This window comes from Phodopus roborovskii, unplaced genomic scaffold (genome assembly GCF_943737965.1).
Source record: "Phodopus roborovskii unplaced genomic scaffold, PHOROB, whole genome shotgun sequence".
NCBI classification, from domain to species: domain Eukaryota; kingdom Metazoa; phylum Chordata; class Mammalia; order Rodentia; family Cricetidae; genus Phodopus; species Phodopus roborovskii.
In genome coordinates, this window is record NW_026126407.1 from 21,170,702 (window position 1) to 21,198,032 (window position 27,331).

The 27,331-nt window shown below is 43.5% G+C and overlaps 2 protein-coding genes across 2 annotated transcripts; one reads left to right on the forward strand and one right to left on the reverse strand.

The window, feature by feature from the left end:
- Window positions 1–234: 234 nt before the first annotated feature.
- LOC127219843 (zinc finger protein 709) lies at window positions 235–11,620 on the forward strand. The gene is made up of 6 exons (XM_051181599.1): window positions 235–285; window positions 1,450–1,545; window positions 4,124–4,153; window positions 9,198–9,324; window positions 9,540–9,597; window positions 10,339–11,620. The coding sequence occupies exons 1-6, from the start codon at window positions 235–237 to the stop codon at window positions 11,540–11,542; spliced, it is 1,566 nt and encodes a 521-aa protein (XP_051037556.1). The 3' UTR covers window positions 11,543–11,620.
- Window positions 11,621–21,273: 9,653 nt separating this feature from the next.
- On the reverse strand, window positions 21,274–26,028 carry Jmjd4 (jumonji domain containing 4). Its single transcript, XM_051180553.1, has 6 exons — window positions 25,710–26,028; window positions 25,362–25,527; window positions 23,177–23,311; window positions 22,769–23,036; window positions 21,797–21,943; window positions 21,274–21,588 (listed from the first exon to the last, which is right to left on the reverse strand). Exons 1-6 carry the CDS (start codon window positions 25,963–25,965, stop codon window positions 21,289–21,291), a joined length of 1,272 nt encoding a protein of 423 aa, XP_051036510.1. The 5' UTR covers window positions 25,966–26,028; the 3' UTR covers window positions 21,274–21,288.
- Window positions 26,029–27,331: the final 1,303 nt, after the last annotated feature.

A 27,331-nucleotide genomic window follows, 5' to 3' on the forward strand; every position in this document is an offset into this window, starting at 1 on the left:
AGGGAGTTCCAGCGCAGCCGGGGCTACACACAGAGAAAACCTGTCTTGAAAACCAAACCAAATCAAAACAATACAAAACCAAAATGTCTCCAAAGAAAATCAGTTTATTTCTGGGCTAAAGCTGGAAACATCTTTGGTTCTCTTGGTAGCCCCATTCTTGCCAGAGGCCAAAGGTGTCAAAAGTGTTTTAGGGCTCTAAGATGATTCCTCAATGATTTTAGGGTTACCTAGATCATGAGATCATTAATTGACCCAGAACAGACAATATCAGGATTCAGCAAACAGGTACTTATTTTCTTGTTGAAGGATGAGATCCTTGTTTGGTGGCATTTTTGAGTTGTACAAAAAAATGCATGTAGACATTTTGGCATGCTATCAGTGCTGCAACTCAGTAGTTACCTCACAGCTCAGAAGAAACAGATGATCAAAGCCTGAGTGTGAGTTCCAAGGCCAATTACATAATTAAAAACTTGCCTTTGTGGTTCACTTGGCGGAGTGTTTGTCTAGCATGAACAATCTTAGGTTGAATCACCAAAACTGCCTACACTGGGTGTGGTTGTGCGTCCCAGCACTTGGGAGGTGGAGGCAGAGTGTTACTACTCTAGAGGCAGTGGGCCCTGGGAGAATGGATCCCATAAATGAGGCAGACTAAAGCAAACTTTATTCAGAGCATCAGACAATTTATAAGCTGAAGGTTAATGAGGAGCTGCATGTTTGCAAGCCACACTTAACAAAAACATGTTTCTCTATGGAGTCATGTAAACAAATAACAATAGCCTGTTGTAATAAAAAATCTGAAGCAAACTCATTCCTATTTGTTACATGTAGAAGAGGCTTGAAAATATAACTTAAGAACAATTTTGTGTTTTTGAAGAAGCTAAGATCACAAGACTCTAGTCTTAGTTTCTTGGAGTTTTCTCACAAGCACTGAGAAATCTCCCATGACTCCATTCTTGAACTGTGTTCCAGCAGCAGAGGATCAAAAATTTAAGGTCATTCCTAGGCTTGTAGCAGATTCGAGGCCAGCCTGGAATTCACCACATCTTAGAGAGGGTAGGAGGCTGGGACAGAAGAAGAAAAGAAATAACTCAGAGAGAGCATGGCCTCTGTGGGCTATAAGGCACTCAACAATTAGGATGTCTACACAAGATTTGCCTTTCTATTCACATAAACCTTCCTTAAAACATCATGTTAATATAAAAGTTAAACAGACATCTCACCAAATGGGGAACAGTTGTTGGAGCAGAAATACGGCTGCAGGTTTCCACTGGGGAATCTTCTCCAGTGAGGACACTTTAGAAGCTTGCAGGCTTGACCCACATCTGCTGTGAAGTCCTTCAGTTGTGGCAGGCTCTGGAACGATGACACTAATGGGGGTCCAAGAGGTCCTTGGGACAGCATAGGCCAACAGCTACAGCTGACAGTCTGGCCTGTGTGGGCCACCAACAGTGTGGAAGTTCAGCGGTCATTGAGACCCAGGCTTCACACAGAGTCTCAAATCTTCTCGCCAATGAGTATCAAAGCACGCTGGAGAAGTGGTTTCAGGTGAGTGTGGCAGAGAGATTCTAGATACCATTCCCAGGTTGTGGGGCAAACTCCTTAAGAGAATACAGGGACCTCTTAAAGCTGATAGAAAGTCTTTATTTGCTGGCTGGTGGACTACATGGGCAATTTACTCAAAGTATGTAGCCATGAGTCTTACCATTCTTTGCCTTTTTGGCACAAAAAAAAAAAAAAAAAAAAAAAAAAAAAAAAAACCACATCCTGGTTGACACACTTTGGTTGGCAAGAACAGTTATCGAGAAGCTAAATTACAGAAGCCAAAAAGCAAGGTTAGTACATTCCTTGGAACTATGGACTAGATCTTTGACAGATTAGGTCTTTGTTCTCATTTTTTGGCAGGTGTTGAGGTTTATGTCTTGTGTTCTAAGGTCAGAATGGTGCCTGGAGCATGGTATTAGTGTTAATCCTAAACATGGGAGGATAAAGACCACTGACCCAAATCATCATGGCCAAATTAATTAAAGCAAGTGATTGATTAATTAAAGCAAGTTTTTTTTTTTTTTTAATTCATTTACACAGGCTGCCTCCAAGGCAGGGACTGAGAGGTCAGGATTGGATGTGAAGAATGTCCTCTCATTTCTGGCTCACACGAGGTGGGGGGTGAGGGGGTGGGAGGTGAGGGGGTGGGAGGTGAGGGGGTGGGGAGTGGTCAGTGGTGGTGCACACCTATAATCCCAGCACTCGAGAGGCAGAGGTAGGTGCATCTCTGAGTTCAAGGCCAGACTGGTCTACAGAGCAAGTTCCAGGACAGCCAGGAATACACAAAGAATCTCTGTCTTGAAAAACAAAACAAAACAAAAAGAGTGGTGGTGGTTCCATCTTGGCTTTGTTTGTTTGTTTTGTTTTTTGGTGTTTTGAAGAGACTGAGAGGCATGAGAATTGTACTTGCCTGTGGCTGTCCAGGGAAGTTGGGGTTTACTGAAAACCTAGAATGTGGCTGAGATGTTCAGGAATGTTAAAATGCAGAGTAAATTTCAAAGAAATTAGCAGCAACTGGATAGGTATTTTGTTAATAAAAATTGAAAACATGCCTTTTGTGCATATTTTGCAGAATCATGTTATAGAAAACACAAGGAATTTCACCCACTTCTGTTTGTTGTTTATGTTTGTTCTTTGGTTTGTTCTTGAGTGCTGAGTGAGGGTCAGCTCCCAAGCTCTCTGTCACCACCACCCATGAACTTTACCTGTTCCTTTTAATTTTTCATGTGGTTTCTAAAAATTCTTAAGTTACAGATGTGGCCTTTCATTAATTTCTATTAGCCACTATTATTGTTATTTCTATTAGTCTTAGAGGACTGTCTTCCTTTCAAAGTTTAGGCTACCTCCTCATTAGTCAGGGTTCTCTAGAATACTGGTTCTCAACTTGTGTACTTGTGTGTTGAGAGTACTCTTGGGTTGCGAATCAGGTATTTCCATTATAATTCATAAAAGTAGTAAAATAACAGTTATGAAGTAGCAAGGAAATAGGTTTATGGTTGGGGGTCACCACAACATGAAAGGGTGGCGGGCATTAGGAAGGTTGAGAACCACTGCTCTACAGGAACAGAACAGATAGTATATATGATTTATTAGAGTGGTTTGTGGTTTACAGGCTGTGGGCCAACATGTTCGACAATAGCTGTCTCCCAAGAGAAAGTCCAAGAATCCAATGGTTGTGCAACCCACAGGCTAGCATCTCAGATGGTCTTCGGTATACACTGGAATACCAAGCAAGTAGGTTCTAACACTACTGAAGGAGTGCTTGTTCTGTGTCCTTTTATATTGGCTGCCACAAAGGCATGGCTCAGATTTAGGGTAGGTCTTCTGACCTCAAATGATCCAGTCAAGAAAAATCCTTCACAGGCATGTCCAGCTGCTTGGGTTTTAGTTGATCCCAGGTGTAGCCAAGTTGACAACCAAAATTAACCATCACTCACCTCAAGATAGGAAGATTATAACATCTAAATGTTTAAAATGAGGGCTGTGGCTCAGTGGGCATGATCCATGCCTAGCCTGCAGAAAGCCCTCAGCTAGATCCCTGGTGCTGCATATCCATTCATAACGGCACAAAAGGTGGAGCCAGGCCCATTAAGGGTTCAAGGCCAGCTTGAACTGTATTTGAGACAAACTACATGAGACCTTGTCTCAAAGTATTTAGAATAAACATTTTTAAACAGTTGTCATATTAACAATTTCCAGTTGTGAATAGCATGTGTATATTTTCGTTATTAACTCATGGCTATGCCTTCTACAGGTCAAGGGCAAGCGTGTCCTGGCAGGGCCATCACTAGTACACAGAGGAAACCTGTCCCTCAATCTCTCTTAGTCAGGGGTTAGATTACATACATCCTTTGTCACTCAAGGTTTGGGGGCGTGTCCTAGGCCTTGTGTATCAGAGTGGAATTGTCCAATCAAGCTGCCTATGGAGGGGAGGGGTGGGGCAGGTTGCTGCACTCTCGCGGTGTTTGGTTCTTTTCACTGTTCAGTCTTTGCTCAGGGTTCTTTTTCCTCAGCTGCTGTGTCTTTAGCTCACAGTAGTCAAAGGTGGCTCCACTGTAGCTAGTGTCCCTGTGAGGTGCAGACGACGCGGGACGCTAGAAATTCGGAAATGGTGAGCGTTCTGGCCAACGCTGGCCACATCCAATCAGAACCAGCCTCGGGGAAGGCCTCCGTAGCTGGAGTCAGCGGCCCGATCCCGCTGCTGTCCCCCGGTCCTATGTGGCCTGGGTGGCGGGTCCCCTCGTGTCCCATCGGCCCCCGCGGCGTCCTGAGCGACCCACCCCAGGACTTGGGGTGCTGACTTCTCGTGCGTCCCCGCCGGGCTGGCACGGCTGCTTTCCTGAGGCATGGGAAGCAGGGTCTCAATCCACTTTCCATCAGTCTGGCTGCTCCCGGGTTCACAGTGAATCCCCCAAATTCCAGGTTCTTCCTGTTTCAAGAGGCTTGAGGGCAAAACCCCAGCTAGTCTTGTGCCACCTGTCCCAGTGTGTCAGTTAGAGAGATGCGTAGTGGGAAGAGCCGAGAGTGGAGAGTGTCAATGTGGGAAGAGGGACAGATGAAGGGTCCAATGACACCCGCTGTCGCGTTCATCTTTAAGAGAAGCTTTAGCCTTAAACAGAGGAAGGCCAGACCAGAAACGAGCTTCAACAGCAGCCTCTTGCAAAGTGTGGCTCCACCCATCTTTGTCTCACTTAAGATCTCTAACTAGGGGTCTCGCTGGAGATAACTTCTGCTTCTGTGAGGTTTGTTCTTCCTTGGATTCTAGGTGACCTCAGGTTAAGGATCATAACTTCCCTCTGTGTCTTCAGCCTTGAAGATGAAGTAGGTCAGACAGACACAACTTGAATGATTACCTGCTTAGGTTGAACCAAAGTAAAGGAGGTAGTAGTCAGTGTGAAGGAAGAGATGGCAGACTTTCATCCCGCTTTTATTCGTGTGTGTGTTTGCACGTGTGTGTGTGTGTGTGTGTGTGTGTGTGTGTGTGTGTGTGTGTGTGTGTGTCTGTGGGGGTCGAAGGAGGGCCTTAGATCCTCTGGAGCTAAAGATACAGACAATTATGAGTTGCCCAAAGTTGCCACTAGAAATTGAATTCCAGTTCTCTGCAAGAGCGGCAAATGCTCTTAACCAATTGCAGCTTCCCCGCACCCCCAGCCGTTTCTAAGTGCCTGTTTCACTCCCGGTGTTCTCAAATGCCATCTTCTAGTGTAAGAGCTTTAAAAAGTGACAACCATTACTGTTTATTTTCCTTGCTAAAGAAAATAGTTTTCATTTCCCCTTAATACTGGTCCCAGGTTTCAGAACTGCTAGGGGCTGACAAGATTCTTAGAGCTGCCCTATGTCCTCTTAGACACCAGGCTTGGGTGAAGCCTCTCAGGGGAGCAGTTGGAGGCTCTGGTGCTTGAAGAATCTCCTAAGTAGTCCCCATCACAATAGTTAATTCTTAGAGACAGGGCCTCCCCCTAGACTTAGTTCCACTCCTAGGGCTCATTGTTTAGTTAGAGGCTGGTGAATGAGGGTGTGCAGAGTAGTATTTCCTGCCGTCTCCAGCCTCTCAGTTGTTCAGGAAGGAAACTTTCTCCCAAAGGATTAGAAAGAAAACTCCACTGCAGTGCAGGGGGACAGAAATCTGAAAAGCAAAGTAAGTATGCTTGAGTCATTGCCCGGACTCTCCCAAGGAGGTGTGATTGTTGAGTAGTCAGCAGCACTAGAGTGAGAGTAGGCCACACAGGACACTTGATCCTGTCAGGTCCGTATTGCCTTCAGAAATGCCCCTTTGACATATTCATCACCTTGAAATATTTGTTCATTTATTTGAAGGTCAACTTTACATTAAGTGTGACATATACTCAGCTGAGTAAGATAAAAGGTATATCTCTGGCTATCCTGGAACTCACTCTGTGGACCAGGCCGGAACTTAAAAAGCCATCTGTCTCTGAGTGCTGGGATTAGAGATGTGCATCACCACCCTCCGGCAAAGGATAATATTCTTGAAGCCAGAAAAAGCAGATTTCTACCAAAAGTAGAGTTTCATTTTCACTGAGTTTTTTTTTTTTTTTTTAATTTATTGCTTCCCTTGAGCATATATAGAAAAATTACTGAGCTCTCATGCCAAGGTGTGGGTGTGGAGATCAGAAGACAACTGTGAAGTTAGAAATTGAACTCATCACGTTTAGAAGTGCCTTGCCTGCTGAACCACCTTCCTAGCCCAAACACTGGGTTTATTTATTTTCTTATTGTAAGACATAGTCTCACTATATAGCCTGCCTGTCCTGGATCTTACCGTGGGATTAAAGGTGTATACCACCGCTTCCAGCCTTTTATTTTTTATTTCTTGATTATGTGTACATGTGAATTTCTGTACGAGAACAGTGCTCCTGGAAGCCAGAAGGTGTTAGATCCTCCTGAAACTGGAGTTACAGGCAATTCTGAGCTTGCTGATGTGCTAGAATCAAATCTACAAGAATGGTATGCACTCAACTGCTCAGCCATTGCTCCAGCCCCTCATTTGAATTTTTTTTTTTTTTGAGACAGTTCTAACTGGAATTCGCTCTGTAGACCAGGCTGGCCTCAGACTCACAGAGATCCACCTGTCTCTGCCTCCAAGTGCTGAGATTAAAGGCACGCACACCACCACCTGGCTATCCTCATTTGATTTCTTGATTACAAACTCATTGTTGCCTCCTCTGTTTCCCTAGTTGACACATGCTACGTTTCTCTTTGAAGTTCCTGAAAGTGGAAGATTAAATGGCTGATTTTAAATCTTTAAGAATGCATGAATTGGATGCTTTAAACTTGTCCTGTGTACTGCTTGTACTATATTCCACAACTTTTCATATGATGAACTTAAGTTTCTTTTCCTTGTACTATTCAGGTTCCTTCAGATGACTGTCTTTGATTCACATGTGATTTTGTACTTTATGATTTAATTTCCAGTTGTTTGGAGGGTTTCTAACTGTTTTTATGTTACTGGTTTCTGTTTAATGAGTACATGTTCGTTCTTAGAGTGTACTTTATGTACTCTGTTGTTATGGTGTGTTTGATTGCTCAGAATGTCATCTATCATTTAGTTGTGCTGTTAACTGAAGTGTTCTAGAAACATCAGTGAAATCCTTCTGGTTGATGTTGTTGAATAACACTATTACTATTACTGCTTTTTCTGATTACTGGATCTGTCAATTGCCCATAAGGAGTATTTTGGTGTTTCTAACTGTAATTATGAATTTCTCCATTGTTCATTTCAATTCTAGGAGTTTTTCCCTATGTAATTTGACCTTCTATTTTATGTTACATGTATTAAAGACAGCTGATCATTTAAAGTCTTTAGCATAGCATTTATTGACTGTAGAGTCAAATGTTTCTCAAACACAGTTTATCTCAGGCTGGAGAGATGGCTCAGATTAGGAGCACTGACTGCTCTTCCAGAGGTCCTGAGTTCAATTCCCAGCAACCACCCAGTGGCTTGTAATCATCTATAAGTGAGATTTGATGCCCCCTTCCGGTGTGTGGCATGCATGTAGGCAAAACACTGTATACTTAATAATTAAATCTTTAAAAACAAGAGATAGTTTATCTCAAAAACTTTCCTCATTGTATCTCTATTCTTGGTGGGGTTTTTTTCTTCCTTAACTGAAAAATGGACATTTGAAAATTCTAATATGAGATAAAGGAAAATTAGTTTCCCCACTTTCTCTATTATCTGTTCTTGTTTATTGAAGGCTGTGTCCATTTATTTAGTGAAAATACTGCCCAAGACATTTTCTTTTAAAACTTTTATTTTTCATTTATTTATTTAATTTTCATTTTTTTAAAGACAAGGTCTCTCTATGTATGTAGCCTTGTCTGGCTTGAACTCTCTCTGTAGACCAGGTTGGCTTCAAGCTCATAGAGATCTGCCTGCCTCTGTCTCCTGAGTGCTGGAATTAATGTGTGGGCCACCATACCCAACTCTTAAAAAAAAAAAAAAAAAAAAAATCTCTTTTTTAAAAAGACTCTTTGGTTTTTTTTTTTTAAGACAGGGCTTCTCTATGTAAACAGTCCTAGCTGTTCTGAAACTCCCAGAGACCCGTCTGACTCTGCCTCCCAAGTGCTGTGATTAAAGGTATGCCACCACCACCTAGCAAAAAATTGCTTTTATTCTATGTATATGGGTATTTTTTGACTGTGTATGTGTGTTTACCACATGCATGCAGTGCCCTTGGAGGCCAGAAGAGGACATTAGAAGCCCTAGAACTAAAATTACAGATGGCCTATTAGTTGCCGTGTGGGTACTAGGAATTGAACCTGGGTCCTTTCCAAACGCTTTTGAACTGCTATCTCTCCAGCCCCCATTTCCAAAATATTTTTGCAGAGACTATATTGCCTGCGAGTAGTCAGTTTCTGACGGTTCTGCTTGTACTTTTATGTTTCTGTGGAGGGATGTATGTTTGAAGCATCCCACAGCCATTTTCCTGACCACATTCTCCCTGAACTCTGTGGATGTTCATATATGTTCTTTGTGTTATTACTTATGCAGCAATACATAATGATCTTGGTTACTGTTGCTTTAAGAGGCAAGTTTTGGCATTAAGAAGCACTAGTTTTACTGTGTTCTTTCTTAGGATTCTGAGTTCCTTATAATTTCATATGAAAATTTGTATTGGTTTTTCAATTCCTATAAGTTAGTCAGTCAGGATTCTTAATCACTCTAACACTTTGATTTTTAGAATTCCTCCCAAATCCTGAAGCCCCTGATAACACCAACAAAGGTCCAATTTTGTGAGTAGTCATTTCTAATAATAAGAACTCGAACTCTCACAATACAAATATTAGCATTGTTTTGTAGAGCAGATAGTAGGATTTATTGATAACATGTACTGGAGATGTACTATATATACAATGATAAATTAGGGATAACCAGGAAACATCTTACTCCCTTGATTTACCAATAAGTAGAGTGTTTTTACTCTGCCATTGTTTTCTGAGAGCTTCCATTCAATTGTAATATTAATACGGCTGCATGTGAACAACTGCATACATAAAGTAAAACTTTTAATTGACCAAATCATGGAATGAATATTTGGAAAACATTAAATCATATGAACATCTACATACAGAGTATAGATTCCTAGTGGTATAAGTTTTACCCAGCCTCCAATCCACATTGTGGGATATTTTAGAACTCAGTGGCCTTTGACGATGTGGCTATAAACTTCACCCAGGAAGAGTGGGCTTTGTTGGATCCTTCCCAGAAGAATCTCTACACAGATGTGATGCAAGAAGTCTTTAGGAACCTGACTTCTATAGGTAAGGATGATAACATTTCTTTACATAATAATAATAATAATAATAATAATAATAATAATAATAAACCTAGGAAATTTTTTGTTAATTTGCAAAGAAGAAAGGGGCTACTTTTTATGAATAAATGGGCATATTTTCAGTGTACAGTGAACTTCAAAGCTGCTGTTAATTTTTTGAAGTTCCTAATTAATAGTGCTTTTCCTTGGTCTATATTTTAGAGAATGGGTGGGAAGACCAGAACATTGAGGAAGACAAAAATCCTGAGATAAATCTAAGGTAATTTGTATTCACAAAAGGGTATGATGTTCCTTGAGGGATCTTTAGCATGTCATTGTAAACTTTGGTAAGCATACTAAACAAATAAGCACAACTTTAAGCATTTATTACTAGTTTGCCATTTTTCCTTTTTTTTTTTTCCAGTTTAATAGAGATCTGTGATTTCAAGATAGTTGACTTCCACATAGTACTATATGAACATCACTATTTTGATAATAGATTTGGGAAAGACATGTTTCAGAGAGATTATTCCATTTATTCCCTAATAATTAAGGCATGCCAGGACACCTGAACTTCTTCTGATATTGGTTATGTTATAATGTAGGTCCAAGACATTAATGAATAAAGAAAATCAGCAATAAACCAAACATCAATAATGTGCTTGTCTTTTTTGTACAGAACTCATATGGTAGATTCTGTACAAGTAAAGATTATAAAAATCAATGTGGGCAGACTTTCAGTGAGATTCCAAATCTTGTTTGTTTTTTGAGACAGGGTTTTACAGTGTAGCCCTGGCTTTCCAGGAACTCATACTATAGACCAGGCTAACCTCAAATTCAGAGATTCCCCCTGCCTCTGCCTCCCAAGTGTTGGAATTAAAGGCGTGTGCCACCACTGCCTGGCTGAGATTCTAAATCTTAATCTGAAAAAAAGGAAGAAAATAAAAGTTCTTAGTTGAGTAAAACCATGTAAATGTTTCTTGTCTGGAAAAGTCTTTATATGTTGTTCATTCCTTAATAGGCACGTCATTACTGACTCTGGATACAACCTATGTGAAAGTGAAGAATATTCAGAGAAGCCATATAAATTTACACAATATAGGAACTCTTTCATTTCTCTTATGAGTATTCAAAGACATATGATAATGGAAACTGGAAGTAAACCTTATAAATGTATGCTATGTGGGAAAGCCTTTCATTTCCCCAGTGAATTTAGAATACATCTAAGAACGCATACAGGAGAGAAACCTTATGAATGTAAACAATGTGGTAAAGCTTTCAGTCATTCCAGTTCCTTTAGAAAACACGAGAGAACTCATACAGGAGAGAGGCCCTATGTGTGTAAACAATGTGGGAAAGCCTTTAATTGTTCTGGTTCCATCCGAAAACATGAAAGAACTCATACCGGAGAGAAGCCCTATGAATGTAAACAGTGTGGAAAAGCCTTCAACTGTCCCAGTTATCTTCAGATTCATGAAAGAAGTCACACTGGAGAGAAGCCCTATGAATGTAAACAGTGTGATAAAACATTCAGTTGTTCCAGCTCCCTTCGAAAACATGAAAGAACTCACACTGGAGAGAAGCCTTATGAATGTAAACAGTGTGGGAAAGCCTTCAGCTGTTCCAGCTCCTTTCGAAAGCATGAACGAACTCATACTGGGGAGAAGCCCTATGAATGCAAACAGTGTGGTAAGGCCTTCTTTTCTCTCACAAGTGTTCGAACACACATGATAAAACACACTGGAAATGGGCCTTTTAAATGCAATGTGTGTGAGGAAGTGTTCCCTTTTTCCAGTGTATTTAGAAGACATCAAACATCTCATGCTGGAGAGAAGCCCTATAAATGTAAACAATGTAGTAAATGGTTTAGTTCTCCCACTTCACTTCAAATACATGAAAGAACTCATAATGGGGAAAAACCCTATGTGTGTAAGCAATGTGGGAAAGCATTCAGTTGTCCCAGTTACATTCGAAAACATGAACGAACTCATACTGGGGGAAAATCCTATCCATGTAAACAGTGTGGCAAGTGGTTTAGTGCTTCCAGTTCTCTTCAAATACATGAAAGAATCCATACTGGAGAAAAACCCTATAAATGTAAACAATGTGATAGAGCATTCAGTCGATCCACTTCCATTCGAAAACATGAGCAAACTCATACTGGGGAGAAACCCTATGAGTATAATGTGGGAAAGCCTTCACTTCCAGTTGAAATTGATTATTAAATAGCAGTCTTATGAATTTAAATTTTGGTAAATCCTCAATTTCTCTCATAGGCTTTTGAATAAAAATGATAAAGCATACTGGAAATGGACCTTTTAAATGTGAGGTATGTCAAAAGCCTTTCATAGTCCCAGCATATTTAGAGCACATCAAATAACGCATGCAGGAAAGAAACAAAGTGAAAGTAAACATTGTGGTAAATCCTTCACTTCTCCCAGGTATCCTCAAAACCATAAAGGATTTATGTTGGAGATTATCCCTACTAATGAAAGCAATGGAGAATCACGTATTACAATTGCCTTTGTAAACATGAATGAACTTGTACTAGATAAACATCCTTTGAGTACAAATAAATACGGTAAATATGCCATTTCCCCATTTGCCTTCAAAGGAATTAAAATACTCATTGGACAACAAATCATCAGGAAGTAATTGTAGGAATATAAAAAAAGAGTTGATTCTTTTAAAGGACACAAAAAGATTCACACTGGATAATAGCCCTATGTATGTGAGAAAAAATGGTTAAGCCTTCAGATGCCCCAGTTCTTTTGGATTATATGAAAGACTACATATCAGATAAAACAGTATAATAGGAATGTGGGGGAAGCATTCAAGTTTTCAGTTTTCTTTAAAGGGGGAAAAAAGGCCCATAGCTCTAAGTAATATGGTTAGGCTTTCAATTTTTACAGTTCTTTTTGAAAACCACGGAAGAACTCTGGATAAAAGGCTGAATGTAAGAAATGTCCAGCCTTTAGTTTTTCTATTTTCATTCAAAGACATGAAAGAACTTGTTTAGAAAGACTGTTGGGTATGCAGAAAGTCTCCCAACTTCATTTCTCATTGAAAGGTACATGATAATGCACACTAGAGATGAATATGCATTACCTTAACTTTACAATGTGAAAACATTGCTTTTCTGGGTTAAAGCATGGAATGTGTCTTTTTATATTAGATAAAATTTTGTAGTATTTTGTTGAGACTTTTTACAATTGTACTCAGATTTATGTATCTTGGTATAATATATAGTATAGTATTATTTAGTACATACAGTGTATGCATGCGTATATGTGTATCTATAGGATACAAATAGTTTGTACATTGATTAGTATAATATAACTAGTTTATACAGTATATAATTAAAATACATGCAACCACTATTTTACTATATAATAGTGTTCTACATTGGTTATGCTATTGAAATCTTATCAATGTGTAGAATAAAGCATTTCAGTTACCCACACCATTCCCCATCCCCAGCTACTTCTTGCTCCAGGACCATGATTACCAGGATCCCTAATATTCAGCACCAGCTGTTTTCATCAGGTGGAATCCAGGGATGGCTTCCTTTACCAACCCATGGCCTTAGAACTACAGCTGATATCAACTGGTTGTGGTACTGGACACCTTGATTCCCTAAACTAGAGAGGCAGAGACAGTAGGGTCTCTGTGAGTTTGAGGCCAGCCTGATCTGCATAGTGAGCTCCATGATAGCCATGGATATTAAAAAACTCAAACCCAAAATCTTCAGCATCATCCATTCTTGTCCCTGCAGACTAAGTAAGGTCCTATTCTGCAGCTCTGGGAATATGGTTATCAAAGCTTTAGACCAGGTCCCCACAAAACTACTAATATATGATCTATAGACATCCCTATCTACATCCTGTAGGATTGCACATACCAAAGTTTTAAAGCCTAGCACCATCTTTACTCAAGGGAGGTAAGAAGATCTTTCCTGCAAGAGATTGGACACCAGAATCAAATCCAAATAGTGTCCCATAGTGCTTAGGGAAGTTTTTCAGAGCAATAGACTTGAGAGATTCTGAAAAAAGCCGTGGCGCTGCTTGGGCTTATACTATGAGGCTTCCTGCCTTCTGCCCCATCTATGTCTCATATTCACAATAAGAATGCCCCACTACCTGCTTCATCTCACAGCTAAGGAAGGTGCCTTTTGTGTTTCAAAATCCAGATTCTGGGATTACTATGTCACACACTACAGCCTTATCTCACAGGACCTGGTAAAGGTTCCATGGCATCCTGTGACATCAGAACTTTGGCCAATGGTCCCACAATCCAATGCGTCTCCTGCATTTATCTTGGGTCCCAAGGAAGGTCTTCACATGGCTGTGAAGTGTCAGCCCATGGCATCACCTGTATTTGTCCTTAGGTGCAGCTCAGGATAGTTTTCAGTATCCTGTAACACAACTAATGGCAGTTGCCACCAAAACATCTATCATTGTTCCAGCCTTTAATGCCCGAGAATCCACACAACTTTGGATGCCTATACTTACTACATAATTATACAACTTTTTATGAACTGCTGTGGTCTAGACTATCAGGATACTCATGGACACTATTGACAACAAGCAAAGATGAAGAAAACACACAGGCTGTGGCCAGTTACAGGCAAAGATTGGAGTCTTAAAGGGTACCCTACAAGGAATTATACAGGGATGTAGGTAGGATTACAAGTAGAGAAAGTTAATAAGGAAGAGTATATCTCAGAAGAGGGGTGGGCCATAGCTGGGGAGAAAGGCTAGAAGCCAAATGTTCCCATTAACTAGTATATTAGGATCTTCATATATTATACAGTGTGCTCTTCTTGTAAGTATGCTTAAGCATCAGTTGGGGGTGGCCTTTCCCTGAATATTTTTCTGAATATTTTTCCTGTTTTTTTTTTTTTATCACTTTTCTTTTATATAGTAATTTATATAACATAAATTTTATATGCTCTGCTCTACTGCCACTATCACACCTGATGGCTGTGGGATCATAGACATTTGCATATTTATTTCCCCATGTCTCAATGGCCTTTTCACCAGCAAAGCAAGAGATCACCCTAAGCATCAGGGTAAGTATATAAATCTGGCTGTGACTAAGACATAGATTTGCAAACTTGGGTCTATGTGACCAGAAATTCTGACTGCTGCAGAGAAAAGTACAGGGATTTCTACTTGGGAGCTATGGTTGGATTCTTGGGAGGAAAAGTTGGATGGACAGCCTGTGTGTGGATGAGTAGGGGATGGGACAGGGACTGTGTGACAGGGTATGGAGGATCACTCACTGTCTGCTGCCTCTCAGATTGCTTTGGTTGTTTTTTCCAGTCTCGGTTTCTCAGGCATTTGGTAGAAATACAGCCACTTCTTGGGAATTTCCCCACATGCACTGGCAGATCATGCTTGGTGTGAAGAAACAGCTAGCTGGGTGTGGTCTTCGGGTGAGTCACCATGACTGGAAGGCAGCTCCCATATTCTCCCCCATTGCAAGCCTGCCTGCATACAGAGATCACTTGTATATTTTGAGCACCACGGAGGTCATTGTCTAAGCTTGCATGTCCTAGCTCACAAGACAGAACCTGGCACCATACCACACTCTGTCCTGTGTGGATCCTAGGGAAAATGACTCATCACTCTCCTGCCATGCCTTGTCAGCTCCAACATTGAGAAGGAACAGAAAAAAGTGGAGCCTTACCCTGGCTCCTCAGCAAGAAGGAAGTAACACCTGATGATTGCCACTTCTTCTTGCTGTGCTTTGTTGTGTTTGTTCCATTCTCTATCACTCACACTCTTCCTGTGTGAATCTGCCAATTAGGTTTGTTTCCTGCAGGCAACAAACAGTTGTTTTTGTTTGTTTGGGTCTCTCTACATAGCACTGGCTGTCTTGGAATTCACTATGTCGACTAGGCTGGCATGGAACTCACAGAGATCTGTCTCTGCCTCCTGAGTGCTGGGATTAAAGGCATGAGCCTTGATGCCAGGCCATTTTTTGGTCTTTTTCCTTTCAGATAGGGTCTTATGTAGCCTTAAGGCCCCAAAGATAGAGCCTTAAACTTCTGGGATTATAGATATGCACCATCATGCTTGATCTGTTCAATACTGGGAATCAAACCCAGGACTTTATGCATGCAAGGCAAGTGCTCTACCAACTAAAGTGCTTTACAGCCCCTGCCCAGATGTTGTTTTCTGGGGCTGGAAAATAGTTCAGTTGGTAAAGTGCTTGCTGTGCAAGCATGAGGACCTGAGTTTAGCTCCCCAACACTCGTATTTAAAAAACAAACAAACAAACAAACAAAAAACTGGATATGGCAATGCATGTGTGTAATTCAGTGCTAGTGAGGTAGAGAAAGTCGGATCCCTAGATCTTAGTAGCTAACCACTGTAGCTGAATCAATAAACTGCAAGTTCAGTGAGATATTGTCTGAAAAAATAAGGGAGAAACAATTGAGGAAGACACCCAGTGTCGTTCTTATTAGTTATAGGTTATAGGATAAAGTTGGAGAAGGGTGTGGGGTGGTGTCCCAAATGGGGGTCCCAAGGTAAGGGACCACGTAGGAGAGCATAGCAGGTTCCATAGTAGGTGAGGGTGACTGAGGGCGGAGGGAATAACATGCCAGGCAAACCGAGCTTAAGTGAGAAGTTTATTTAAAAGGGGGAATGAGGGAAGAGAGACCTAAGAGACACTGGGAACAGAAGAGAGGTGAGAAGAGCCAGAAGGAAACAGAGCAAAGAGAAAAAGAAAGCATATGTGGGCGGGGGTCTGTCTTTTAAAGGGGTCCTTTACACCTGAGTGCAGATAGTTCTCATGGAACCCTGGGCTGACCAGAGTATTGCCTGAGTGCATTCTGCCAGGTGACGGGCAGGCCAGCATAAAGCCTGAATCCTTACATGCAGCATTGACACTATCTGTGTGGGTCAGTGCTCTGGGAAAGTAAATAATTTTTACATATTGTTGAGGATAGAAAGTGGTCCAATAAGCGTTAGAGCCCATCTTTATTCATCTTAAGCCTTTCTTTTTCTTTTCTTTTTTTCTTTTTCTTTTTCTTTTTTTTTTTTGAGACGGGTTTCTCTGTGTAGCTTTGGAACCTGTCTTGGAATTTGCTCTGTAAACCAGGCTGGTCTCAAACTCATTGAGATCTATTTGCCTCTGCCTCCCAAGTGCTGGAATTAATGGTGTGCACCACAACCATCTAGCAGTTAAAGGCATTAAAAAAATTTTTTTTGAAATTTTTATCTAAAATTTTTGTTTTCATTTTACATACTAGCTCCAGTTCCCCCTCCCTCCCCTTCTCCCACCCCCAACCATCCCATTCCCCAGAATGGGTAAGCCTCTCTAGGGGAGTCAATAATGCCTGGCATATCAAGTTGAGGCAGAACTAAACTCATACCCCACCCTGTATCAAGGCTGAGCAAGGTATCCCACCATAGGGAGTGGGCTCCAAAAAGTCAGTTCATGCATCCAAAATAAGTCCTGAATGCTGCTGATGACAGCTTATGCTGGAGAGGATGTGAAATAAGGGGAACACTCCTTCATTGCTGGTGGGAGTGCAAACTTGTACAGCCACTTTGGAAATCAGATAGCAGTTTCTCAGAAAATTGGGAGTCAGTTTTCCTTAAAGACCACCAGTACCACTCTTGGGAATATACCCAATAGATGCACAGTCATACCACAAGGACATTTGCTATGTTTATAGCAGTATTATTTGTAATAGCTAGCTAGAACCTGGAAACAACTTAGGTTAAAAGCATTCTTGATGAGGCATAAAAAGGATTACACAGCAGTAAGCTGAAGCTTCTGAAATGAGTGGCTAAAACTTGCCATGGATCTGACTGGGAATTGAACCCAGGTCACTGTAATTAAGACACAGAATCAAACCATACTAGCAGGAAGATGCATGGCTTTGGCGCCAAAAGATAGCTAATGTATGTGAAATCTCTACTTTTATTTGACCAAGAATTATAATAGAATATCTTAAGTTTCTGTTGTGATAAAACACTGACCAAAAGCCACTTGGGGAGTGTTTCAGTTACTTTTGTACTGATGTGACAAAATGCCATAACCAAGGCAACTTATGAAACAAAGAATTTAGCTGGGTGGGGGTGGTGCATGTCCTTAATCCTAGCACTCAGGAGGCAGAAGCAAAGATACACAGAGAAACCCTGTCTAGAAAAACCAAAAAAAAAAAAAAAATTTGTTCAGGCTTACAGTTCCAGAGGGCTACAGACCACGGGGATCATGGTAGCAGACAGGCTTGGTGCTGGAGCAGAAACTGGGCGCTTATATACTTTCCCAAAAGTAAGAGACAGAGAACTAATTGGGACTAGGATGGTCTTTTTGAACCCTCAAAGCCCACGCCAGTGACACATTTCCTCCAATAAAAACACACCCTAATCCTTCTCGAACAGTTCTACCAACTAGAGACCAAGCATTCAAACACATGAGCCTATGGGGATCATTCTTATTCAAACCACCACAGGTAGGGACATGCTTATTTCATTTTACATTTCCAGGTGATAGGAGCTCAAACAGAGCAGGAATCTGGAGGCAGGAACTAAAAGAGAAGCCATGGAGGAGCTCTGCTCACTGGTGTGCTTTTAGCTTGCTTAGTTTGGCTTCTTACATACTGCAGTCCTATCTGCCCAGGGTGGTACTTACCCAGTGGGTTTGACCTTCCCACCTCAATCATTACTTAAGAAAATGCTCCACAGATTTGTCCATGTGTCAATCTTAGGGAGGCATTTTCTTAATTATCTTTATTTAAAGATATGTGTAGGTTTGTGTCAAGTTGACAAAAACTAACCAGTACACAGAGCAATATGGAAATATACTTTAGCATACAAACCTTAATTATATGTATGACAAAATGGAACAGGTTAAGGTAATTTGTTCATAGACTAATTTAATCATGGGTAAACTCTGGACCAAACTTTTCAAGTGAAATTAAGGTCTAAGCTTTTATTTAGAGCTCATTCCATCCAATTCCTTTTCCTTTAGTCTCAAATGAGTTTAGGAGTTAATTCTTAGATGTTTGTTTCAGCTAGGAGTGGATGAAACCAATTAAAAACTCAACCTAGAATTAAAACTTATTTTCCCCCAAGATAGGGTTTCTCTTTGTGCAATCAATAGCTTTGGTTATCCTGGAACTTTCTCTGTAGACCAGGCTGGCCTCGAACTCAGAGATCTGCCTGCCTCTGCCTCAAGTGCTGAGATTAAAGACATGTGTCACCACCACCCACTTCCTATTACAATTTTTAAAGCACAATAATAAATGAGTCATAACAGAACTGTAACAATGTAAGCTGCATGAATGTGGTCAAAATATCTGTTTTCATTTAATTATTATTTCTGAATCACAGTAGGATGTTGACAATGGGTAGTGGAAGCCAGACTGGTGGAGAGAGGGTTTTTAGCTCTTTCTTTCATATTAAATCACTAATGTTCTTACTTGCATTTTGCCCATTTTTCTTACTCCATCTCAACTGTTCAGAACAGCTGTGGAACCCACTCATTACCCTTAGTCAGATTCTGACCTGGGTAATGTGGGCTTGTCTCCATTTCTGCAAACAGAGGTTGAACACCTTGGCCAATAGTTGGGGCTAGACCCAAGAGCATTGCATTGCAGAGAGCAAGGCCTTCTTGGGATTAGGATGTTTTCCTTTCATTAATGCTTTACAAGTGTTGGGATAACTAGGTGGAAGATATTTAACTGTCAATCCAAATAATCTTCCAAAAGACATTACTTCTTATGAATAGCAGTCTCACAATGGAAACACGTGCCAGTAAACTAAGGTTGTACCCATGGTGGTTGGGGCAACGTGAAGTTGCAAAGGCAAAATAAGGAGATTATATATCTAAGTTTTGGCTACAAAAATCAGCAACAAGAGTGGCAATAGTCCAGGGCTGGACAGATAGCTACTGAGCTGTCCTTACACAAGTATCAAATTGTGGCACAAACTAGGGTTTTAGCAGTCTGTGAGGTAGACAGACCCCCCCCCCCTCTTTCCACTTTCACATGGATTCCAGGGTTCAAACTCAGGTCAACAGACTTGCACAGCAAGCACCTTTACCTGCTGAGCTGTGTAACATGGGTCCCCCTCCAGGCTTGTTAGTCTGACTGGGGACTTATTATCATTCTAGTTATGATGGTCATAGGAGTAAATAGTAACTACTGTCTGTCAACATGGCTCAGGGTGTTAACTTTTCTTAATTTTGCCAATCTAGTAAGGGAGTAAATTGCCCCCATTAAGTTGCTGGGCCACTTGTGTGATGTGTCTCCACATCTGGTAGCCAAAGCCCCAGATAGTACACCCCTAGCCAGAAGCTCAAAGGCAGAGCCTAGGCAAGCTTATTTTCCTGGTCATGTTTGAGGATTCCCTGGGACAATGTTGCTGGTAAAGTCTCTGAAACAGACGGTATTATTATTTAGCTGGCAAAGAGCTTGAAGTTATTAATAAATAAATAAATAATTTTCTCGCCACTGATTCTACATCTAACACCAAGAGAGAGGCTCCTACCCATTGAGCTTCAGTAGCTCCACAGTCCCAATCAAGAGGAGGCCTGCTCTGTGTGATGGGCAGGGCAGATACACGTGCTCGGCCCCTACCTAAGTGCTTACACTTACCTAGTCTGCAGGACTGCAGCTTACAGGGTAAATTAGCACTAGTGTCACTCTGCAGGGCACCGCCAGTTGCGCCTTGAAAAGAGTGCTCTAAGCCTCAAGTGGCTCCTCCAAAAACATCCCCAGGAGGCTTTACCTAGAGGGTCCTCCTAGGAATGACAGGCTGTGTCCCTGGCACCAGGCCCTGCATAAAAACTCTACAAAGGCTATGGCCAATTCTGCTTACAATTGTCTTCTATGAGGCCCCACCCCAGACCATGAAATCTTCAGGTTTAGGCAAAGCTACTGTCTCCAAAAATGGCCAACACTGTATGTATAGCTGTGCCTCATCCTGGTGGTCCATGCTGGGGCCCAGAGTAAGCAGTTAGCTCTCACACAGGCTGTGCACCTCTGCCTTCAGCCACAATCCCTACTCCTAGAAACAGCGAATATGGTGACAAGCACGTGTCAGAAGTATAGGATATCATGTGGCCCCATGCAGGCCATTAAGCAATGGCTTGTCTCTATCTCAGAGAAAATGCATAGGCAATGAGCATAGCCAATAGAAGGTACTGCCTTATCCAGCACCAACCTGAAACTGGATGTGTCTGTCTCCTCTACAGAAATCCCTATACTTTTGCTTTGGGTTTGGCCCTATGCCCTCTAGGGCAGAAGATGGGCTAGCATAGGCACCCAGGCCTTGAAGGAGTGCTGTGGGGAAAGAACACCACTACCCCCTAGTCTTGTACCATCATCTCCATCCAAGGGGACTTGGCTAGATCAGTACTTGGGTTTTTCAGCCACCTAGCACTGTGCCTCCAGCCATAGGGGAACAACACACAGCTTAAAAAGTCCCCTGCAACTTGCTATACCCTGGTTAACTCTTCCTAGTCCACCCAGCTGCTGCAGCTCCCGGGACAGAACTAGAGGATGCAGAGGCTTGGAACTGCATATATACTATCTATGTCCCAGGTCACACAGAGACACCTCCAAGGTAGGCAGACTGGATATCCACTATTCAGGAGTCCTAGGATCACTAGGAGAGGCTGGAAGGCATCAAGAAAACCTGGTATCATGATCACTACTCAATTCAAATTCTTGGCAGGCTTGCTCTAGGCCAAATGGGTAAACATCCCTCTAGACCCCGTGAGTTAAACTCCCATTTTGGCTGGACCCTCCTCAAGATGCAGGGCCTAGATGCTGGGAAGCAGTACTAGATGGGCAAGACTTTATCAGCCCACCCTGCAAGAACTGCACCTGCATAGCCTTGGAGCACATCCTAGGCCTCAAGGAAGGTTAGCCTGTACTTCAGAAGGGCCCTTGGGCAAAGAGGCTACCCTTCAGAACTCTCCCTATATCATGTCCTATAGACTAGTACTAAAGGGCCTCCACAGCAACCATGGTGTCCTTCAGCTGCTGAAGCAGCTCCTTTGGCTGTGGTGAGAATGCACTGGTGTCCACTCTCTGAAAGTCGGTATGTGCAACCACAGAGGCCAGCACATCTGCAAGGCGGCCAACATCAAATGCAGCCTGCTGCAGGTCCAGCCCTAGGCTCATGCTGTCCCCTGTATCCCCCTTCAGTCCTTGCTTCAGAACGAGAAGCCTCTTCTCAGCAATGACCTTGAGGAAATGGTAAAATTCTTCAAAATTGATCCCCGTGCAGGACTTCATAATGACCTGGCCAAGAGGAAAGGGCAGGTAAGTCCTGGGCTCACATCTAGACTCAGACTGCAAAGATCCCTCCCACACACCAAGGGGCTAAGATGGGACCCAGAGACAAAGGGGCAGAGTCAGGATAGTGGGCACTGCATCTGAGTCATGAAGCTTGGCCCTGGCATCTGTACTGGATCCACAGCTGACCCAACATGGGCTGGTTGCTTCCCACCTGACAGTGGTGGTGCCAATCAGGCATGGAGTCCTTCCATTCTCTGATCTCCTGCTGTACTGCCTGGAGTTCTTGCTGCAGGAAGTGCCACATGTTTGCCAGGTTGCAGCCATTGACCCAGTTGTGGTTGATAGAGATGGTGTCATCCTGGAGGGCAGAGGACAAGCTCCATGAGGCAACAGCAGGCATTACCTTTGGTGATCAGATCAAATCCCACTCCATGCCCACCAGGCTCTGGGCTTTGGATGGGTGTGAGATGTTTGTTTGTTTGTTGTTTTGGGGCAGGATTTCTCTGTGTAGCTTTGGAGCCTATCCTGGCACTCACTCTGTAGACCAGGCTGGCCTCAAACTCAGATATCTGCCTGCCTCTGCCTCCCGTGTGCTGGATTAAAGGTATGTGCCACCACCACCCAGCAAGTGTGAGAGTTTTAACTGTCATCTTGACACAATGTAGATTTACCTGAGAAGATAATCTCCATGAAGGAGCTGTCTACAGTGGCAGAAAAACTGAGCCGAGCACAAATAAGAAAGTAAACATACATTCCTTCATTTCTCTAGTCTTGACTGTGGATGTGATGTGACTAGTCATTTGAAGTTCCTGCCTTGACTTCCCCACGATGATAAACTGTAATTTGGAATAAACCCTTACTCCCTTAAGTTACTTTTTGTCAGAGTATTTTGTCACAACAACAGAAATGAAACAATAGTGGGCAAAGGTAGAAAATAGACATTTAGCCATGGCAGCCAGGAAATACTAATCCCATCTCATGATGGGGCCAATACACTGGAACAAGAGCTAGAGGAACCAAGTTAGAATAGGGCAAGGGGATACATTCTTCATAGTGTTACTTGTGGCTTCCTACACTACATCCAGCCTTTGCAGGGGAATAATACTGCCTTCTTTCCACAGAGGCAGTTGGGAATATAGAGGGAGGGAGCCTGGCAGAAGCAGGGTCATATGCACTGTCTTACCAGATTGTATACTTGATGGTGCCACCCGCTGGGCACAAATATCATCTCACCAGCCTCCTGTATGACTTCAAGGGGTAGGCTGCTGTGCTGGATCCTGGGATACAGGCGAGTGTCCAGGAGCTCGGCAGAAGTCACATCATAGGGCAGGTTACCACGGCAGTCCCGAAGGGCCTCCTCCTGCCCTGGCGGGAAGAACAACCATTTCTTCCTTCCACAGATGTTCACTGACCAGCTGAAGGAGCGGAAGATGTCCGCATGGAAGGGAGACCTACAGCAAGGGCTTTTGGTTTGTGTCTTATGGAGTCCTGTGTGGACCCTGGTGTTTTTGATAGCCTCTAGGCAGATGCCCCAGATGGTCACACCTCCCATCTCATCTTCACCATGTACCCAAGTCCCTTCTGTCATTACCAGGTGCCCTTGGGCCCAGCATAGACAAAGCGGTAGTCATCCACATTGAGGACGTCCCAGAACTCGTTCAGCCAGTCTGATGAGAAGTACACAGGCAGGGTGAATATATCTTCTAAGTCATCCACCAAGGAATCTCTGAGGGAAGCACAGGAGTTATATTGTACTAATCTACCCTGTGCCTCATCCCAGCAGGCCCACACATATGAAAAGGGCCACCTAAGATCACCCAGCCCTAGTGGGAGATCTACCCAGCTTGACAATAGTAGATCCTGAGGACATGAGCTGAATCTCAAGTTACTTAGGTCAAAATGCTTAAGATAAAATGACTTTGGGGGCACCTTGGCATAAGCACTCCACTTAGGCAGTGGTTGATGGGGCTCTGAACACATGGTAAGCATCATCCCAGTTCCTGAGCCATGGGCCTCCTCCATTTTATCACCAGTACTAGAGAGTGTAACACTGTCTGGCAACTCCAGGCTGTAGCCCTAGGTGTGTGAGCCTCAAAACCCATCATTGGGTCCCCAAACACTGGATCATATTAACCCCAGCCTCAGAGAAGGCACACAACTCGGTCAACATCATGCTGAGAAGAAAAGCTTCTAGATTCATGTGCCTGTAACTCCCAACAAGAGACAGAGATAACAACAACTTATCTGTAGGTCCCTAAACATCAGGATCGCCTGCCCCTGAGCCTCAGCAAACTATTAAAATTGGCTCAGGCATTGATCCCTGGTGGCCTCCTGATTATGCCACTTCATGCCTTCTTCTGCCCATTCTGGTTTCACGGTCTTCCAGAAAACAGTATAAGCAAACACAGGACTTAAATAAAATGAACAAGTTTTCAGCCTAAATGTGCCTCCCCAAACAAGAAACAAAACAACCCAACTCAAATGTTTACCTAAAATTTCAAACTATTACACAAGACAGTATTTAGGCCTCTGAGTCCGTCTGTAGATGTTCAAACATTATACAGATCCAGGACCAGTGGCTGGTCACACTTTAGCCACCTTCTGCATAGGTCATCTTTCTGCCCAAACGAGAAATAGTATGATAGGGTAGCTGGAGGCTGGTGTTTCTTTTGCACCTGGTCAGGTGTGGAAACTGCAGGGGCCTGAAATCCCATCCTACTCTACAGCACCGAGTCTCATTTTGCACACAAGTGGTACAGGAATTCAACTGTTCACTGGGCCTTCTGAGCACAACCATCTGTGCTTGTGAAAGGCACACCACACAGAGAAAACACACAGCCCCAGGGCCACCATGGAAAGAAATGATGCTCTTCCCAAAGTGAGCAAGCATCATGTGGGCTGGGTCTTAGGTGCAACCAAAAATCCTGAGATGTAGTGGGCTCCTCAGCTTACAATGGGCTTATGTACTGACATGTCCAAGCTGGAAATACCATAAGTTTAACAATGTACTGATAGTATGTGTTTAGATGCTCAAGAATTTAGCATTACCAGTTCCAAAAAGAAAAAAAGGCAGAAGTGTGCCTAAATGCACAACCACTGTAGCGTAGCACAACAGTGGTGCACACTACAGAGGCGTGATCATTTCAGTAGACCCTGGGGTTGGATGGGGGCGTGGCTTCTTAACACTGTCCAATAGAGAGAGAAGGGAAGAAGCACACCACATCCAGCTAGCCCTGGAAATGGCAAAATTGGAATCTCGAAGTAGTTACTACTGAGTAAAAAAAATCTCCTAAGCAAAGCAGCTGCAAGTTGATGTGTGAGAAAAGTAGAGGCTAATCAGGGAGGGTGCTGAAAGCCTCTTTAAGGAATAAGGGGTTTTCAAAGTGAGGCAAGGGTGGTTGTAGAAAGCTCACTTGTTCCTTTTGAAAGCCTAGAATGGGCCAGGTGATGGCAAGAATCCCCAGAACCACCATGGAAGGAACAAGCCTGTCCTCAGTGGGGTTGGGGAGAGGGCAATCCCAGAGATCTGAGAGGAACAGAGGAGGCCACCTATACCCATACAAGATCCACACAAGACTTACTTTCCTCCTGATGGTGGAGGACACCTGGGCTGATATGGTGAGCTTACCAAAGAGCCACCCTCCTACCAGCTCTGAGATAGACCAGAACTCTGCTGTGGAGGGAGCCCCTCTGAGTGCAGTAGGAATGCTCTACCAAGAAGAGGCCTGCACTCTCTGCTTAGTGCCCAGCAGTCATCTGGCAGCCCGCCCCATTACCTGCACAGGTGCCAGTCCTTGAGGTAGAGGCAGCCGCGCGGTGAGGAGTAGCCTCCTTGGATGTACTCCTTCCAGTAACTGATATAGTCACGGAAGGGCATGTGCTCCTTGGGGTTTGCATTGTATTCCCGCACTCCGCAGTTAGCAACTGGTACAACCACGTCTCCTACAGTGAGAGGGTCGGTATAGAAGTGGTAGAGTCATACGTGTAGTTCACCCCCTTGGGCTCCGGCCACCCTCTAGGCGAATTATCCAGATCCCACTCGTCTGTTCGGTCCTGGCCACCCTCCCATCCCGGGGTCTATATCTCTGCTCCGAGTTCCCCAGGTCTGCCCGCCTGCGCCCTACCATACTTCCGCAGCAGATACTCGAAGTCAGGCTTCCCCGCCGATGTCACCCAGCGTCGCCGGCTGCCCCAGCCCTCAGTGAAGGCGCTGGAAAACACGCAGGGCAGGTTAGGCAGCAAGAAGCCCTTCACGAAGTCGGCATAGGAGAAGGCGTCCGGCGTCGGAATGAAGGTCACACTGCGGGGGGCGGGCCCGTCACAGCCAGGGACTCGGCCCCGGTAGTGCCGCTCGGCAAAGGTGCGAGTCTCTAGATCCATCCACCGGGGAACGTGACCCGGAGGCCCAGCCCTGCTTCTCACTACACTCCAAATGAGGAATGGAGACCGGAAAACCTCCTAAGACCAATGTGGAGCAGAAACCACAGCGAGGGAGCCCGGAACCAGACATCAGAGGTGCAGCATTCCAGCAGGAACTCAAGCCTTGGCGCTTCCAGGATGTGCGCGTGCGCCCTGTGTGGTTGCCGCCTTCCCGCGCAGGCGCAGGAGCGCTCGCCCGGTGGTGGACCGGCTTCCCAGCGGCTGGCGTTTGTGTTTGTGTTTGGTGGTCCCGTGTCTTCTGCGTGGTTCTCTTGCGTCAGGTGAGCAGTACTGCTAACACGCAGCTAGGCAGTACTTGAGCCTGCCACTGAGACAGGAGGTGAACATGAGTCCCAAACCTTACGGGATGACGGAGTCCTGAAGGGGGTGGTGGGGTGCGAGTGGAGGGTGATAATTCGCGGGGCGTGGTGAGGCGCTGGAGTCTCCGGGATAGGCTGAGGAACCTTTCCAAGGGTTGTGATGTTTACTTCGAAATAGAATGGGACAAATTAAAAGGGAGAAAAGTGAGTTTTGGGACATTCTGAGGTTCAGGTAGAGAGGTGTGGATTATTGGGAAGAGGCAAGAGTAGAAACAGGAGGCAGGGAATTGTTTAATCTAATTCGCGCATTGTGGACCTCACTGTGACTCTCGTGGTCAGATTGGGGAACTCTCTTGCAACTAGCTCATGGTAGGAGACGACAGCTCATAGAGAAATTCAAGAGGAGAGAAACACATCTCCATGCCAGGACTCGTGGTGCACGGGTTACGTTAATCCCAGCGTTGAGGATGCTGAGGTAGAAAGATCCTAGGACAGTGTGAACCACAAATCAAGACTTGTCTCAAAAAGAAAAAAATCCAGAACACAATGACAGCAGCAATGAAATCCCAAGTCATCCAAAAATTCCATTTACATGCAATCATTGAATCTTCTGGTATCAAGCCTGTTTTGCCAGGCATACATGAATTTATACATTTTATTCCTGTGCCCTCCTCCCTCTCCCGGAGCGCTCTTTCTTCTTTTCCTACATTGGCAGTATATTATATTTGGAAACATTATTTTAGATCTTTAATCTACTTCTTGGCATACAGTTCTTAAAATTTTTGGACTGAGCTGATTTTTGGATTTTGCATGCTAAAGAGCCCAACACCATCCAACATCCACATTCAATTACCAGATGGAGCTGGTATATGAAAACCTAAGCAGGACAGGGACTTTGAGCCCAGCTCTCAGCCTCTAGGGCTGAAGGTCCAGTGTTTAATCAGCCATGTCCATGTAATGAAATGTTCTGAACACCCTTAGAAGACTTCTTCTGAGGACCCTGGAGA